Genomic DNA, 17,089 nt, shown 5'->3' with positions numbered 1-17,089 from the left:
TGACGTCCTTCAATACTTATCCTGGTTATACTGTCTATTACAGTGCTCTTTGGCAAGTCCCTGTAGAAATACCCTGTACATAGTACACTTAACAGTGGATTTTTATTTAGAATATGATTTTGCTTTCAGGAGCACTGTGTCATTCAGTTTTTTTGCCTTCTGTTAACAGGTGACTAGAGCATACAAGATATGCATGGTCTCTTACCAAACCTTGTACGTAGTACAAGCATGGCATGGTCTTCTGCCAGGCTCTGTGCCCACGACTTGCAAAAGACGTAAGGCCAGATGTACCAAGCATTTTCTCGGTTGCAATCAGGCTGTTTGCAACTCAAGTAATGGTACTTCAAATGTACAAAGACCAAACTGCAATTCTGGTGAATCGCAGCTTGGGTTGGTGAAGAAAAACAGGGTAGCTATTTGGAAGGGGCGTGTTCAAGGAATTCGAATGGTATGTACTAATTCTTTGTGACAGAAATGTGGTTGCAAAACATTCCCTTGGGGCGCCTTCCCCTTTGAGAATGTTTGAAATATATATTTTTTGTGAGCAAGTAGTGGTTGCACAAAAATAAAAAATAAATGTTTTCTTTTTTTTCTTCAATTGAAGGAAAACAGGTTGTATTTAAAAAACAAACAATATCTTTATTGAAAAGCAATCACAGGCATGGTGATCTGCTGCCCCCAGCATGCCACAACCCGGAGATGGCAGTGAATCCTAGTGGATCACAAATTGCGATCTACCCCATAAATAATTATGAGGTAGGTCTATTAGGTCTATTACTGTCAGTATTGGTGCATGGGAATGCTGTGTTCTTCTTTTAAGGGGGTGGGTAGTAATGACCATGCCTACTGTAGTGTGGCCTTCAGGTCCTACACACAAGGGGACGCAGACAAGGTCCACATAAAATGGTGCTTTCACTCCCAAAAACGTGTCCGGTGCTCAATCGTTTGGGATGCAGCAACTCTGACTGTTTGTGTATGTTCATAAGACATTAAAAATAGCAATTTCCAAATAGTAATTCCTAAAACATCCCTATTACTAGTGTTAGTACATCTGGTCCATAGTGCACACTTGTGAGGAAGCACTGTCAGTATTGGTGCATGGGAATGCTGTGTTCTTCTTTTAAGGGCGTGGGTAGTAATGACCATGCTTACTGTAGTGGGGCCTTCAGGTCCTACACACAAGGGGAAGGAGACAAGGTCCACATAACATGGTGCTTTCACTCCCAAAAACGTGTCCGGTGCTCAATCGCTTGGGATGCAGCAACTCTGACTGTTTGTGTATGTTCATGAGACTGTTTTTGTTAACAATGGGCAACACCCTGGCATTCCTGTATTGCACCCACTTTGAATACACACATGAACAAAATGGGGCGATGCATCCCATTTGCAATATGAACCCTTTTTTATCTGAGATGGTGTGGCTATTTGGTGATTGTTAATAAATGTTTGGAAATACTCAGCTCATCTCAATTACTGAAGCAAACATTTCTCTAATTAAAGAGCATTTAAAATACATTGCAATTGGTTACCTATGTGTGTGACTGATTACAAGTTCTGTATGTGCCCAAATGTGATCAATAATTTTCAATTATCCTCTAATTCCTATACTATTTATTTAATAGAATAAACATTTATAAAAAAAGGAACAAAAGAAACACTTACCTTTTTGCGCATTGTATTAAAATTTTCAATGATAACTCCAATGAAAAGATTCAGTATGAAGAAGGTTCCCACAACGATGAACGCAACAAAATATAGTAGACTGTAGGTATTTGAATCAGTGTCGGGCTGCAAGTCAACCTGAAAGCGAAAGCATATTGAGTACAGTTATCTAGCAGATATACGCACACGTTGGTGAATCCACGAACATTATATTTTTGTTTTAAATATTGCAATTTGCAGAACGGTTGATTCCTTACATCATGACTACAAGGCAAAAAACGTTTGTTCAGTGATAAGATCCTGCATGTGCAAGTGCAAGTGGAGTACTATATGTGTAGCCCTGTGCAATATTTTCAGTGACAAACCCTACCATTGCATGATTATGAATTGCATGGTGCGGGGTGTAGTGTTGTGTGATCATGTGCAGTAGGACCCTTGTCGTCCTAGGCAGACTCCTTCCAAAGTTACCTAGTCAGTTAGGAGGTATTAGGGTGTGTCTGGGTTTGTTCAATAAAGTCTATAACATAGTAAATCCAGTTAACAAGTGTGTGTCGAGGAAAGTAGACATGTCGTACAGAACTCTGTGTGTGGTGTTGTCATTTGCGTGCTCCAGAGTTGGGGTGAAGGCTACAACTGGCAAGAAGTAAGGGGTCGGTGCCCTGAAGAAACGAGTCTGCTCACTCTGAGAGTTTGCAGAGGTCCAGAAAACTGTTTGTGCGTGCCACGTTTGCCCCAAGAAGTAAGCTACAGTTGGAGTATTTGGAGTCAAAGTGCTGCTCTAGCTCATACAAGAGCATCAAAGAAAGTGAAGACCCTACAGAGGAGGACCGTCAGAAAGCCAACGGTAAGCCTGCTGGTAAGCCAGAAAGAAGAGATACTGAACCACAGAGTAAAGCCGAAACTGTACAAAACAGAAAAGCAAAAGGGAGCTACAACCAGATACGAATAAGCGCTAAAGGCAGAGACAGCCAGGTGCATGAAAGCGCTTGACGCAGAGATGAGATGCAAAGAAGCCCTGAAGGCAGCGACAACCAGGTACGAAGAAGCACTAAAGCAATAGGCAACCAAGTATGAGAAAGCTCTAAAGGCAGTGACAACCGGGTACAGAAAGTACAGAAGTACAATTGTACTTGCCAGTATGAGCGAGGGACGTGCAACACAACATTTAATCAGGCCCAACGACCAACCCCGGTTGAGCCGCTGATGCATGCAAAGTGGCAAGTGGCATACAATACACTGAAAGGCTTTCAATGGTTGGTGAAAAGAGCACCAAATGCAGCGCAGCCGTGTTCCTGAAACCCCCACCACCATTCAATAATGTCAAATAGCAGACTACTGGTGCCAGATGTATTGCATGAATCTAAATGTTTGCTGACTTCATAGATTGATGCCTTTGAAGACGTAAATGACAAAAACATAATACAATACTTAAAGAACCTTGCAGGTGATTGAGTGAAAAAGTGATGAAGAAAATCTCACAAGTTGACGAAATATTGTACTGTCAAATTCAGGAAACGTTGGAAGCCACGTTTAATCAACTACCTAATGTCGACTATGAAAGACACTTTTTGAACCAGGCAAGACAGCAAACTGGTTAAATCATGGATGCGTTTGTTGAAAGACCTGATACTCTCATTAAGCTTCGCGAGTTCAGTGAATTACATGATGAAGAAGCCATGGGTCTCAGAGCCATCAATGGTTGCCTCTCCGAATTATTCAGACGATGCATGCACAGAGAGACACTCATTCTAGAAAAGGTACTCATGGCTGCGAGAGCTGAGGAACATGCAGATGGACAGTCTACTGATCTGGAAGCTGTGACAACACAGAATGAATCAGCGCTGATCATGAAAAGTAAGCAGAAACATAAAGTGGAAGCCTAGAAGATGTCTCAAAAGAAAGAGAAATTGTGCTTCCCAAGTGGATTCTTGCATCCACAAGAAGGTAAATGTCCCGCCATTGGACACATATGCAAAGGCTGTGGAAAAGAAAACCATTTCATAACAGTCTGTAAAGCAAAAGAGAAACTAAGTGTGTCACAATGAGAAAAGATGCATTCTAGCCATGGCCACAAGGCCAAACAGCAACAACAATTGAAACAAGTAGACACTAAACAAAGTCAATCATCATTAAAGTCCTCTTCCAAAAGTTCTTCAGCGTCATCACCTTGTGACAGTGAAGACGATGTGTGTGCATTGATGATGTCAACCACAGAAAAACATGCACATGTAGGATTGGCTGCTTGCAAAAAAGAACACTAGTCAAAGAGAGATTGCTGCGTGAACTCATTTAGCCGATGCCTAAAGATCACGCTAAAGCTGAATGGCTGTCCTAAACTTTTATTATAGACTGTGTTGCATTGATCAATATCGTGCCAGCAGAACAACAAACTGTCTCTGGTACCACATTTAATGCCATTGAAAACAAAGGTGTAAATGTGGGCTGCTTCTATGCCATTGACAAGTCAAGGGTCAATAGTAGTGACCATGAGGCTTAAGAAAACTTTTCAAGCATCAATTAATGTTCTTCAAGGTATTTTGTCAAGTGCATGTTTACTCAGTTTCAGCACTGCTGCTGACATGAGACTGATATCCAGTAACTACAACCTCAATACACATTCTAAAATAGTAAGTCAATTCCTGTCATTATTTTATGGACTAATGAAACTCAGGGCAATGAAGGAGCAACTTCCCATTAAGGAGGACATTTGTCCTGTTCCTCATCAAAAACTGTCAGATTGATTTTCCTCTACAGGAGGCTGTTGAGAAAGAGCTTGAAACATTATGAAAGTTCAACATCATCGAGCACTCTTCTGGTCCGATGCAATGGGTTTCACCCATAACAGTAGTGCCAGTCAGGGTTCTGCAGAAACCATAGCATTCAACCGCCCTCCTGGCAGCAACAGATGACATGCGGTCCATGATGTACAGAGGAGAAACTGCCACTCTTATCTTGCTCAACCTCTCAGTAACGTTCAACAATGTCTTCCATGGCATCCTCATCTCCAGATTCCAGGACTCAGGAATCAAAGGCCCCACCCTGAGCTGAATCACCTTCCTTCCTCTCCAATAGGATTCAGTGGGTCAGATTCTCCATTTTCACCTCTGCATGCAAGAAGCTCATCTGCGGAGTTTCACACGGCTTTACCCTTAGCAAACCATGTTTAATGTGTACATGGTACCTTTCGTCCTCATCAGAAGAACCCACAGCATCAACATTATCTCCTACACCGATGCCATTCAGCTCATCCTCTCCCTCACTGACATGAATAGCATCACTAGGACCAGCTTCACTGCCTGAATGCCTAACATGGCCCATTGGGTGCGAGAGTACTGACTCAAACGCAACATGGGCAAAATGGAGATCCTGATATTCAGAAGTAAGAGCTCCCCCTAGGATTACTCCTAGTGGCCACCTGACCTAAGTCCAATGTCCACCCCTACAAACCACATCAGGAAACTTGGCATCATCCTTCACAAAAAACTCCAGATGAACAGGTCAATGCTGTTATTGCATCCTGCTGCCAAGCACACAAGACGCAAGGTCACCCAGACCCTCATCACTAGCAGACTCAACTATGGTAATACACTCTGCATCTGCATTCCCAACCAACTCAGGCAAAGACTCCAGATAATCCAAAACACCACCTCCAGACTAATTCTAGACATCCCCAGCAGTGCTCACATCACTCTCTACATCCCTGAATTACACTGACTTCCCATTCAGAAATGTTGCAAATTCAAGCTGCTCATCCACTCCTACAAAGCCCTCCCCGAACAAGGACCAGTGTAACTCACTGACCGACTCCAATTCAACCAACGCTCCAAACAGCTACACTCCACCTCTCTCTCCCTTGTACAAATCCCCAACTTCTGCAGAAGCAAGATGGGAGGGACTTTTTTCTCCTTCATCGCTGCAAAAAATGGAACAAACTTCCTCAACATATAAGGGCTGCCACTCCACTTCTGAACTACTGCAAGAAACTAAAGACTTGGGGGCTTATTTACAAGTCCCTTGCGCCATCGGTGCGTCACTTTAAAATGGGAAAAAGTGACGTACTGGCAGCGCAAGGGGCTTGTAAATAAGCCCCTTGGCTGTTAAATTAGGAGAACCGTCAAGGCTCGCTTGTGCTCCAGAGTCTGGATACCCTCACAGGTGATAAGCTGTGCCATACAAATCTACATAACATAGCACACCTACATAACAGCCTAAGGCTCAAGTAATTACAAATATGCAAAAGAATTCAGCAAGATAGTCCATGGTGCTAAATCGATCTAGCGATTTTTGCGGTATACAACGGCTTACCCCATTAGGAAGAAGCTCAAAAGCAAATCGTCCTACATAGAATTAAGGGATATTTAATAACTTTATTTGCAGATTGTAAACTATCAACAGACACTATTAGCACATGAGGGGTAGATAATGCTGAATGAGACTTCAAACTGACAACTAAAAAAATCATCAGTTCTAAAGCAGAAAGCCCAAATTGTATAAATGCATGAACTATGAACGTTTAAACTCACAGTTACCCATTCACCAAAGCATTTTCGATTACATATAGTTGTAATCCAGTAGTAGTATATTGTTTACTCATAAATGCTATTTAATACCATGCAGGAAGAAATCTATGCCTACATCCACCATATCTCTTATGTGCAGAATTCTCCATTGTGCAGAGAACTCCAGGTATAGAAGTTTAAATTTGTGCTGCAAATGTGGGAGGGGTTGGGAAGCAGTAGAACAACTGAGACTGTCTACTACAAAATGGGAGGAGGGAAGGGACGAATAAGGAGAGGTACATGGAGGCACATACAAAAATACACCCACTAAACAGTAAGTCTGTTGATTTTCACCAGATTTACACCTGTATATATTCCAACAGTACTACAGTCCAAAAAGGCTCAAATCTACAACAGCCTAGCCTTGAAGTATGTTACATGCCACATATGGTCTCTCACTAATAGCAGAAGGAAAACCTCACAGAAATCAATGGTAGCTGGGAAAACGACTAGCAGCACACAGAGAAATGTAGGGAAACATATATATTATTACATTTACTTTATTTAGTTTTTTACATTTAAAATGTCATTTTCCAGTACAAACACAGGCACATAACAGAAAAGATAAATAGAATTAGTAAACAACACATATATGAGCACAGATTCAGTCACATTCAGTGTGCCTATTAATGAAAGGGGGCGGGGGATTCAAAAGTCATTACGCTACCACACCCATCATCAGATAAATCGTACTACAACATGGACCAATCACACACAGTGAGAATACATAAGAGAGAATTCCACAGACACAAAAATTGTTTTTACAATGTTAGTGAAGTACTTTGTTGCCTTGTTGCTCATCTAGTGGAGTAACTACTAGCTGGGGATCAAAAGAGGCAGATGGGCAACATCTTAGGTATGTCAGGGGAAGGAGAAATTGCTACATACAGCTTCTCTCCTGGTGTTAACCTTAATATGGTGGTAGACTGGGAGCAACTAATTTCACCTATAGCCTGCTCACAGGCCATCCCTGCACAAAGTCAGTGGGGACGGTAGACATCTCCCAGGCAAGCCAAATGTGTTGCTTGTGCAAGATACTGCAATGAATCCCCAGGCGGGTGCACCAGTTTATCCCCATACCCATCACTGGTGGAAAGGCAATGGGTAGCAATGGAGTTTAATTTCATTGCCCAACTTTGGGTATTAGTTGCCATTCATTGCACTTCAGCCAATCTACCATAGGAACAACCACTTTCAAAACGGACACCACTGGAACTCCATCAACATGCAGGCTGTCTGCGATGCCAGGGGCTTCATTACAGATGGTTTTCTTGTGTTTCCTGGTGCTAGCACGAGAGTTGCAGTTACATTTTCAGAGAGTCCTATTTTGCTTGTCAGTTATTTGCTGGAGAAAATGGCAATATATGTTGTAAGAAAATGTGTTCCAAGTTGGGGAGGATGTGCGTCTTACCCAAGTAAAAAGTTCCAAAATACTGTTAGGTCAAACACACAGTTTCATTCATTTCAACAACCCCTGGAAGCTATGACAAAGAGCAGTCAGGTTTAGGGAAATATGTAACATATTTAGAAACAATAAAACATTCAAACATTCAAAACACAATCCAGTAACATCTCATACGCATTTTCTATAAATTAAGAAACAAGTAATAACACACCTTATACTTAAATGACTAGCTTCCAATAAAGGGGAATAGAGCTATGAATTAAAAAACATTAGGGGAAATAACAGAAGAAAAAGTAAAACACAAACCAGAAATCACTGTTTGCAGTTCACTGGGAACTAGTAGCAATTTCAGGGCAACCACAATGAAGCACAGGTTGGACACACCAGGCCGATCACCACGGTTAAAGTTTTTACCATCTGAATTAGACTTTTTCATGAAAGTCAAAATACTCAAGGAAAGCTCGATTGAAGGCAGTATCCAACAAATTCTCTAAGAATCCTGATAACCACTGGATAAGGTCCCATAGAAGTATTTGGGTTTTCAGGAAAAATCTGATCGGGAAAATTCAACTTTCGTGGCTGGCAAAGTTGCCTCGTCAGGGAGGTAATTTTCGTGCCTTCATCAGGCCACGTTTTCAACCTTCAGACTTACTCTCTTCTCTTGGAGATCAATCTCTTCCAGCAGTGCAAGCCTGAAGCCAGTTCCAACTGTGCCCTGTAAATGAACACCTTTGCCGCATGTTCCCACTGAAGCTCCGGAGCTAGTCCCAATTTTTCATACTTTCTGGGGTAGTACCTCTATGCCACTTCAAAGGCTCTCATGACCTCTGAAGCAGCACAAAATGGTCAGGACACACTCCAGCAGAGGCCACCAGCAAGGTCCAGTCCAGTTCCAGTTGTAATTGGTCCAATGGTCACTCCATGAAAAAAGTAATGTGGAGCTTTTTATTTCCCTGTAGCCAAACAGGAGAACAGGCAATTGCACCCTGGAGTCTATTTCGTAGTCCTAGGAACAAGTGGGAGCAAGTCCCACCCGTCAGGCCTCCACACAGGGTTACATACAGCAGGTCCAATCTTCTTCTGGCCCCGGTTAAGAAAGTGTTACAGAGGGACTGTGTGGAGGTGCTACTTTTGTTTAATTCATTAGCCATTGGGTGGGGGTGACTCCTGTCCACTTCCTGATCAATGGGCAAATGGTTCCAAAGGACAAGCCTTCCCACTTGTGCAGCATATTCTGTTGACCTCACTACAAACTATGTCACTGTATACCAGTCTCACTACAAAACCAGGGCTAGTGGCCCGCTGAGGTCAGCAGACCCACCAAGTCCGTGATTGCTTTTAGATAAGGCATTTGTATCCTTGGTGACCTCTTCCTATTTAGGAATGCCCTAACACTACCTTTCAGTACTTGGCAAAGCATCATTGTCTTTTGACCAGATTTGGTTGCACAACATTGGTACATACCAATCTGATTCAGTATTTGGAAAGGATACCCTAAACATGCCCCTTTCACATACTGGATCAGTATTTGTTGGCAAATCCAAATTGAAATTTAGTGATATGCTACTGACGCACAGTTTGTGTCCATACGAAATATAAAAAGCCTTTTGGAGCTTCCAAACAGCAAGATTCTGAAAATTGGGCTGTTTGTGAACACGAAAAAGGTGTCATTCTTACATGTTCCACTTTTAAATACCAGGGATCCTACCTTATGGCATTCAAGGCCTACTTAGCAATGACTTACTTAATATTTAAAAGTAGAGTTTCTTTCATGTCAATTAACACTGGGTAATTTTGCAATTTGTCATAGTTCCCCAATTACCAAACTTAACAAATTTAAAAAATGTGACGCTTAGCTCAGCGGGTTTTCACATCAAACATGCTTTGGAGACTTTGCTAATTCCAGAATTGCCTTGTAGGGAAATCCACTGGCAGGAACCACGATGTTTGAGAGCCTAATTAAGACTTTATCTTCAGTAGTGGCAGACCTGTTATTAGCTGCATGGCACTCACTAGAAATAGTAGAAAAATGGCCTACATAATTTATGGATTCCTTTACAGCAGGCCATTTGAACAGCACTTTTATAGTTTTCTTAAAATGCCCTAGATGTTAATAAGAAGTTATCCTCTAGTGCCAGTCTGTGACCTTAACAAGCAGTCAGACCTGTTGCAGAGTAGGAGGAGCTGCACTGCGATATCTAAGACACACAGTTATGAAAGATAACTTATGCCAGAGTTCTGTTTAGTCACTGTCATCCCAGAGAAAATGTCATAAACTCAAGGACCTACATTAAAACAATAAATAAGGGAAATATACAACACACCTTGCTGCACTGTGTGAAATGGCAGAATGCATCAATATTTAACATTATATGGCACAGTCCTGTCCTCTCCTTGCGCTGGTGCATAATGTGTTGCCTTGCGCTAAAGCAGGCACTCTTGCACCATGGTGCTGAGGTGATTGTGTTGTAGGCAGGATTATTTTTGTGCAGTAAGGAGCACTTTACTGCAGGAAAACAATCCTATGAAGCCTTTCACTCTCTCGAAGTGTGCTGCAGAATACTGCACATGTTGAAAGATGAAAAACAAGGAGAAATAAGCATATTTCTGAACGTACTACTCTCCTGGAGAGGCATAGAATTTTGATGCATTCCCAGGTTTACCACTCACTGTAAATCTGTAACTGGGCCAACATGGGTGGATGTGTGGGAACAGCCAGTCACCATGGAATGCCTCCCTGGCACACAGTAACGCAAAGCAGTGACTTGCACTGCCTTGTGTAACCCCAGATTTACCAAGCACCACAAGGGCACACAAGGTGGAATTGCATTGCTTGGCAAATGTGACTTTAGACTTGTGTTGCCCTTGTGTTACTTTAAATAAACATGGGCAATGCAACAATAAGATAAATCTGCCCCACGCTGTGTTAGATATTGATACAAATTATTACTTGAACTTATTGCTAGATTGTATCCCACATGAAGCAAGTAATCTTTAGATGTACAGTCTTTTGATTGCAGGTAAAGGCAGAAGACTCAGGGCTCTCTTTGCAACATTTTCTCATTACACGATGTACAATCTGTATTAGTGAACATTAAGAACCTTATTCACAAAATTAAACATACGCTTTTAGGGTATTACTTTTTTTTTGCTATTCACAAATTCACAAATTCTAATTCCGAGGGGCAAGGGCCCGCCCCCAACTCGAGGCAGGCAGCGCAGAAGGACCAACTCAGTCCGGAGCAGGCAGGGACCCCACCTCAGGGCCCCCAACGATCCGGGCGCCAACCCAGGGCCGTAGGCCATGCCTCCCTGGGATCAGCAACCACAGCGCTCCAGGCAGCTCACCAGCCGGGTGTCGAGGGAAGCCTCTAGCAGAGGCCGGAGGAAAGCCCAACCCCTCAGGGGCGCAGTTTCATCCGGAGGCCCCAGGCAACGCCGGGCGGCGGGCCGCTCCCGTAATGCAGTGTGTCCGCGCTCGCCCCGGCGTCGCTCAGGTTATCGCCACAGGAGCGGGACGCTCCCAACAGTACCAGCTCGCAGGCGCCACTCAATCCCCCGCCGCCAGAGAGTCACAGGCAACGAGGGCACACAGCACGTTGGGCCGCCCCGGCAGGAGTCTCAGGCCCGAGTCGAGGTGAGGAGGGGGCCGCCATCTTAGGTGTGTTTGGCCTCAGGAGAGAAGGCCTCCAGCGAGGGCTGTGGAGGGACCGGGCAGCCCCACAAAGAAACCGGGGAAAGGCAGGCGAGCCGGGGAGCCACAGCAGTCGGTAACAGGGACCGATGGCAGCTGGAAGCAGGCGGATAGGAGGCGGATGACGGAGGGGGTCCGGAGCACTCTTAGAGTGCGGCTGCCATCTTGACGCCTCAAGCCACGCCCCTCTACTCGCAGCTTTAAATGATCTCGGTAGATTATCGCTATGCCCCCTCCTCTATCTTCCTCCCTATCCTGTGAGGTGACTGCATAGCCCTTCAGTAGCATTATAGTCCAGTCTGGACTAGAGGCATTATCCCTCCAGGTCTCAGTCAGAAAAATTATATTGGGTGTTGTGTTTTGAATCAGATCTTCAATCTGATATTTGTGCCTCCCTACAGACCGTACATTCAACAGAACGCATTGTCTATGCTGTTCCTGGGCTAGCTTAGGGCCTCTGAGAAGGTCTTGCCCTGGGGGGGGGGGTTTATTAAGTGTATCTCCCGCATTTCTGTCCCTCAGAGCTTCCGGCCTTCCAGCATTCAAGAGTCTCCCCTTCCTCCCTGCTTGGTCAAGGCTGTTGGTAGTGGCTAGACTCAGCCAAAAAGAGCATTTGGGCAGGCAGGCTCACCTAAGTTCTTGTCTTGCAGAGCCATATCATGCCATCTGAATGAACCTGAATCTAGGTACAGCAACTGCTGTCTGCTGTACATCCCTGATTTTAAACGGCCAGGGGTTCTGGCGCTGGATGCGCTCCAGGCGCCGACGGGCTTGCCTTTGGCGCGCCTTTGGCGTGCCCGCTGTGCGGACGCACCAGTGTGCCTTAAATGGTTTCTGATGCGTAAACAACTAGTGCGTCGACCCTGGTGCAGTGCGGACCCGCCTAACATGCGTGTACCGCTAGAGCCGAGCAGGAAGTGAACCAAATGAAAATGCGGAGTGGGAGCAGTGGGAGATATTTGATATTCAAGTTGCACGGTCCTCTTCTGATATACAGTCGCTACTATGCGCAAATTTCTCACACCATTTTGGCGAGCTTGTGAACTGCATTTAATATGTCAAATATAGCAAGAGTAGTGTACTTTTTAAGGCCCATGGCACTGGTTTCTTTAGCACGTTCCAGACAGTCTTCAGAGTTATTCCATCAGTCGTATACTCTGTGTTTTTGGAGGTCTTCCGCTGGTCATGCTCCTGCTTCTGATTGTCAGACCTGTGTTTTTATTTTTTCAGCTCCACAATGGATGTCCCATTATGAGGCTGAATTTCACTTGCAGCTCAACATGTGCTTCTGTGCAATTAACGAATAATGCAGTGCTTTGGCGCACCCTTGCACATTGGGTCTTGCCATTCCAGCCTGTGTGGCTACACTGCACACAGCACATATTCTGCTGTCTTCTCTGCACTTTCAAGTGTACTTTGGACATATGCCTAGGGAAGAAAATGGTTCAGTCACAGGACATTGACCTATTGGTAGGTCCGTTGATGGTCCACCTGTGCTGTTTTCCATGGCCCTTGCCATTGCTCCTCTTGAATGCATTTTACAAGTCCTCCTTGGATGCTTCTACTCCTGGTGAACTGGATTTTGCTTCTATTTATGCACTGGCTGCACCCCCTTTAGTGGCTTCTGAGGGGGCTGGATGAAAACATATTTGCTCCATGGATTTGATTTGATGGGTGAATATTGGAACATCGTGTGCGGTAGCTGGGAGCAGCAATGTTTAGTCTACTTCTCGGAACATTTAAACAGTCACCCATTTTGAGTAGGGGGATCTTTTTAATTCAGCTTTGCTTTTCTTGCTAAACATATGCCTTTTTAACCCTTTCTTTTATAGTGCCTTTACTTGAATGGCTATTTAATATTTTTGAAATGTTAAGAAATATGTAGCTTTAATTATGCTTTTAGGTATCAAAGAGGCATTGATGCCTTCTAGATTTTAGGGGTTCTTTTTATTTCATGACCCTTTTGTTTTAGCACTTGTTTGCATTGCCTTACATTCAAGGTGTGGGTGTCATGTGGCCTGGTCAGTAACAAAACTAGTTTCATGCTCATGTTTCTTAAGTTGCCTTCTTTCTGCAAGGCGGTGACTTTTGACATACGTTTGCGTATGTAACAAGTCAGGATAGCGTTTTCTGAAAATGTTTTTGCTTCCATTTCAACTTTGTAGGCACACTGTCATGACACCTTGAACATTCAGTATGATGTATGGACTTCACGGCACGGCTATTTTTGCCCGGTAGGCAACAAATTATCTAGCTAATATAAAAAAATTGAGGCCTGACATAGCCCTCGACATGTCAGCATGGGCACTGTTTATTACATATACAAATCTGCTTCATTGTTTAAATCAGAGGAGCACTCTGCTGTCACCATGAGGTCATGGAAAGCCGGAATTCCAGCTCAGCTGATCCCTGTCATCTCCACGAAGTATGTCCCGCTCTACAACAGGACGGACAGCCTGATGACACTTGCCTGAAGGTAATGGGCAGTTAGTCAGATCACCCACCCTGGGCAAAACTAGGTTTGCGCTAAAATGGAGCACACTATATTACACCACATACATGCAGGCATATATTCATTGTTTTAGTACAATGCTGGAATTATTTATCCTCTCCACTGTTCTCATTTTGCTAATCATGCTAATATGTTTCATTCTATTAGTCATTGTGTTGGACCTGGCACCTTGGCGTGAGTTTCCCTTCCACTTTTTTGCTGATGTGCCTCAGATGTTTTGCTGGTTCGCTGCTCAGGGCACTGCGCCATGGCCAGTCCGTGCTGCAGTGCAAGTGCTCCCAATGTAAAGTATATCCGTAATTTATTTCCATGAATGGCTTATTTGGTTTACTATCAGTCCCCAGTAACGTGCACTAGGAGTGCCAGGGCTTGTAAATACAAATGCTAATAGTGGGCCTGCAGCGCTGGTTGCGCCACCCACAGAAGCGGCCTCGTAAGATGTGTCTAGGGTCTGCCATTGCAGAACCTGCGTGCAGTCTGGTACTGCCACGCTGACTGCGCAAGCGCACACACTTGCCAGTCCCTAAACCTTTCCTTAACTTCCTATCAGTCACCCCTATGGTAGGCCCAAGGGCAGGGTGCATTGTAAGCATAAGGTAGGACAAGCCCTGAGGTGTGTGGCATGTCCTAATAGTGAATTGCCGCCCTTTTTCGTTCTTCACTATTGAAGGGCTACCTGTTCTTATAGGCCAGAATGGGCTGCCGGAATTATTACACGCTATAGTCCCAGCAGGCTCAGGGAACACGGTGGCACGTCAAGTTTAGTATGCCTGAACTCAGAATAATAAAATACTTCCTTCAATAAGGTTTACTTTAATATCCTGTGTTTGCAAATGCTACTTTTAGAAAGTTAGCCTTTTCACAACTGACTATTTCAGCCCGCCTCTGGGAGGATGTGTATCTGCTGTCTGGATTGTGTGAGTGACAGGGCTGGGCGAATTCCAGGGGACAGTCTGGGCTACCAGGTGGTGAATAGAGTACTTACACCAGGATGGGTGGGCGGGGTAGCCCTTGACTCTGAATAGGGTTGTGCTTCACCACCACAATGCTGGCTCCACCTCCAGCGGAGCGTCTGATGTCCCTGCCCTGCACCCTGAAAGAAGATGGCAGCTTCCTGTCAACAGAGTGCTCCAAAACCGAGTTGAACCAGGCTCAGGCCCGCTGGCCTGCAAAGACAAAAGAAACCGTGTATAAAAGTAGGAGCCCTGCTCCTAGCAAATCAGATCCTGTGTTGACCACGATGAACCTCTGCCTGACTAGAAGGACCAAGATAAGCTGAAGGAAGGAAACCTGTCCCTGTCTTGAGGGACTGGCCTGCAGTGGTCCCTTGCTGAGAAAGGAGAGGAAAAGACTAGAGAGGACTTTGAAGACTTGTGCCTGAAACGATCTCCAAGGGCTTGATCTCGAGCTTGCCCCCTGAACTGAACCCCAGGACCAGTGGGTTCAATTTTGCCTGTGCCCTTCTGCTGCTGGGCCTTAAGTTCTCTTCCCTCGCCGGAGTTGTGACCCAGGTGCCTTCGCCCCTCCTAAGGTCGTGACAGCTCGGAGCCTGGTCGCCCCGCCACCGAGAGCCCCGCTCAAGCTTGAGTCGCTCCCTGCTTCAGTGCCGGGCCGCCCGCTCTCCTGTCACCTCACCTGCTACGGAGCGCATTGTGCGCCTCTCATCTGCTCCCGCCGGAATCTGCATGGAGCGCATCTGATAGCCCTGGATGGTCCGTACTTCGCTACGTACCCGACTGTCTCGCTTTGCCCTCCTGCATACCAAGGCTCGTGCAACACCTCAAGAAGGCCTTCCGTACATTGGTACCGGAGGCCCGGTGCTGCACCTGTCTGACCGAGATCGCGACGCCCCACACAGATCCACAGGTACGACCCGGCGTACTAATAAGTAGTATGCCCCGCAGGCCTGAACGGTGCCTCGCCCTGTGAGTTGCTCCAGACCCCGGATAGTCGCAACCCTCCACACCGTCCCGTTCACCCGCCTCGCACCTCGAGTGGGCTTCGAGCCGGATAGATTCTTCAGAGAACCGTCAGCCCAGTCCCGGGTCCGCCCTCACCAGTGGCTGCGCCTGAAACGCCTCAGACACCCACAACAAGATACATTTGAACTCGATCTCGAGTTCACATCGGATCCAGGGTCCGCAACGTTTGTTTTCCCTGTCATCCGTCATTCATCATCGGGTCGCTTCACCAGCGCGAAGCGCGCATCGACCCGCAGCGTACCTTGCTGATAAGAACACTTAAGAACTTTTGCCTATTTAAATCTGGTGGCCTCATTCGCTAAACGTTATATGGTCTTGTGATAATCCTGCAACTAAGTATTTTTGTATAAAGTCTACGTATTTTTGATACAACCTTATGGCTGGTGTCCGTCTGTGGTGGGTCATTGGGTTTACTGTACGTGATCATAAATGCTTAACTAACTATCGCCCTGAGGATTAGCCTTGTCTGCTCGCGCCACGCAACCTAGAGGGTGAGCAAGGATTATTCTTACGGAGTAGTTCCCTTGCCCTGACTAGAGGAGAAGGTCCCTGCTTGTCACACGTGCATAACTGTGCCAACCAGGGACCTCTGATTCTAACATTGGAGGCAGTGGTGGGGATTCCGAATTTGTATTTATGGTTTATGTACAGTAAATTATTGATCACCACATAGTGAGTGCAGACCTATAACGAAGCCACAGATTTATTGTCTTTTAATTCTTGTCGAGAGATCTCGTATCTTCGAATCATGCCTGGTTCACTCCCCGTGAGAGCAGCCTCTATCATCTCTGGATTAGATGATGTCGATTGGTAAGGGCTTGAAAGCTACAAAGTGGAGCTGCTAAAAGGTTTCTGCCTAAAGTTCCGAGTCGCCCAAACCGGGTGCAAAATTAAAGCCTAACTCATCAAGGCGCTGAGAGCCTGGAAAGAATCAAGAGAACCAGAGAATTAGCTGGTGGTGTATCCACCAGATAGCCTTGTCGAGGTGCACGGAGTCCTGTCGTCAGAGGAGCTGGCGGACAGGGCCGCAACAAGAGCGCATGAAGTAGAGATGGCAAGATTGAATGGACAGATGGAGATGGAAAAGCAAAGATTGGCAATGGAGGAAAAGAAACTCCAGTTAGACCACGAAATGAGAGTGAAGGAGTTGGAACTGAAAGCCAAAAGTTTGGAAACAACTCCCCCTGGTGGCAGCACAACGCCGGTGCAGGTAGAGTCAAGGGTCTACGTACCGAAAGATGTGGTTAAGGAATACTTTAAGGGGGATGACATAGG

The 17,089-nt window shown here is 45.2% G+C and overlaps 1 protein-coding gene across 1 annotated transcript in view; it reads right to left on the bottom strand.

Moving 5' to 3' along the window:
* LOC144818033 (sodium channel protein 1 brain-like) overlaps positions 1-17,089 on the bottom strand; it is a 488,227-nt gene that overhangs the window by 313,437 nt on the left and 157,701 nt on the right. The window contains exon 6 of the mRNA XM_078675065.1: positions 1,663-1,800. Coding sequence (XP_078531191.1) covers positions 1,663-1,800 — 138 coding nt within the window. The remainder of the gene's footprint in view (positions 1-1,662; positions 1,801-17,089) is intronic.

Source organism: Lissotriton helveticus, chromosome 2_1 (assembly GCF_964261635.1).
Source record: "Lissotriton helveticus chromosome 2_1, aLisHel1.1, whole genome shotgun sequence".
NCBI classification, from domain to species: domain Eukaryota; kingdom Metazoa; phylum Chordata; class Amphibia; order Caudata; family Salamandridae; genus Lissotriton; species Lissotriton helveticus.
Note: the sequence above shows the minus strand (reverse complement) of the source record. Positions and strands in the feature narration are given on the sequence as shown.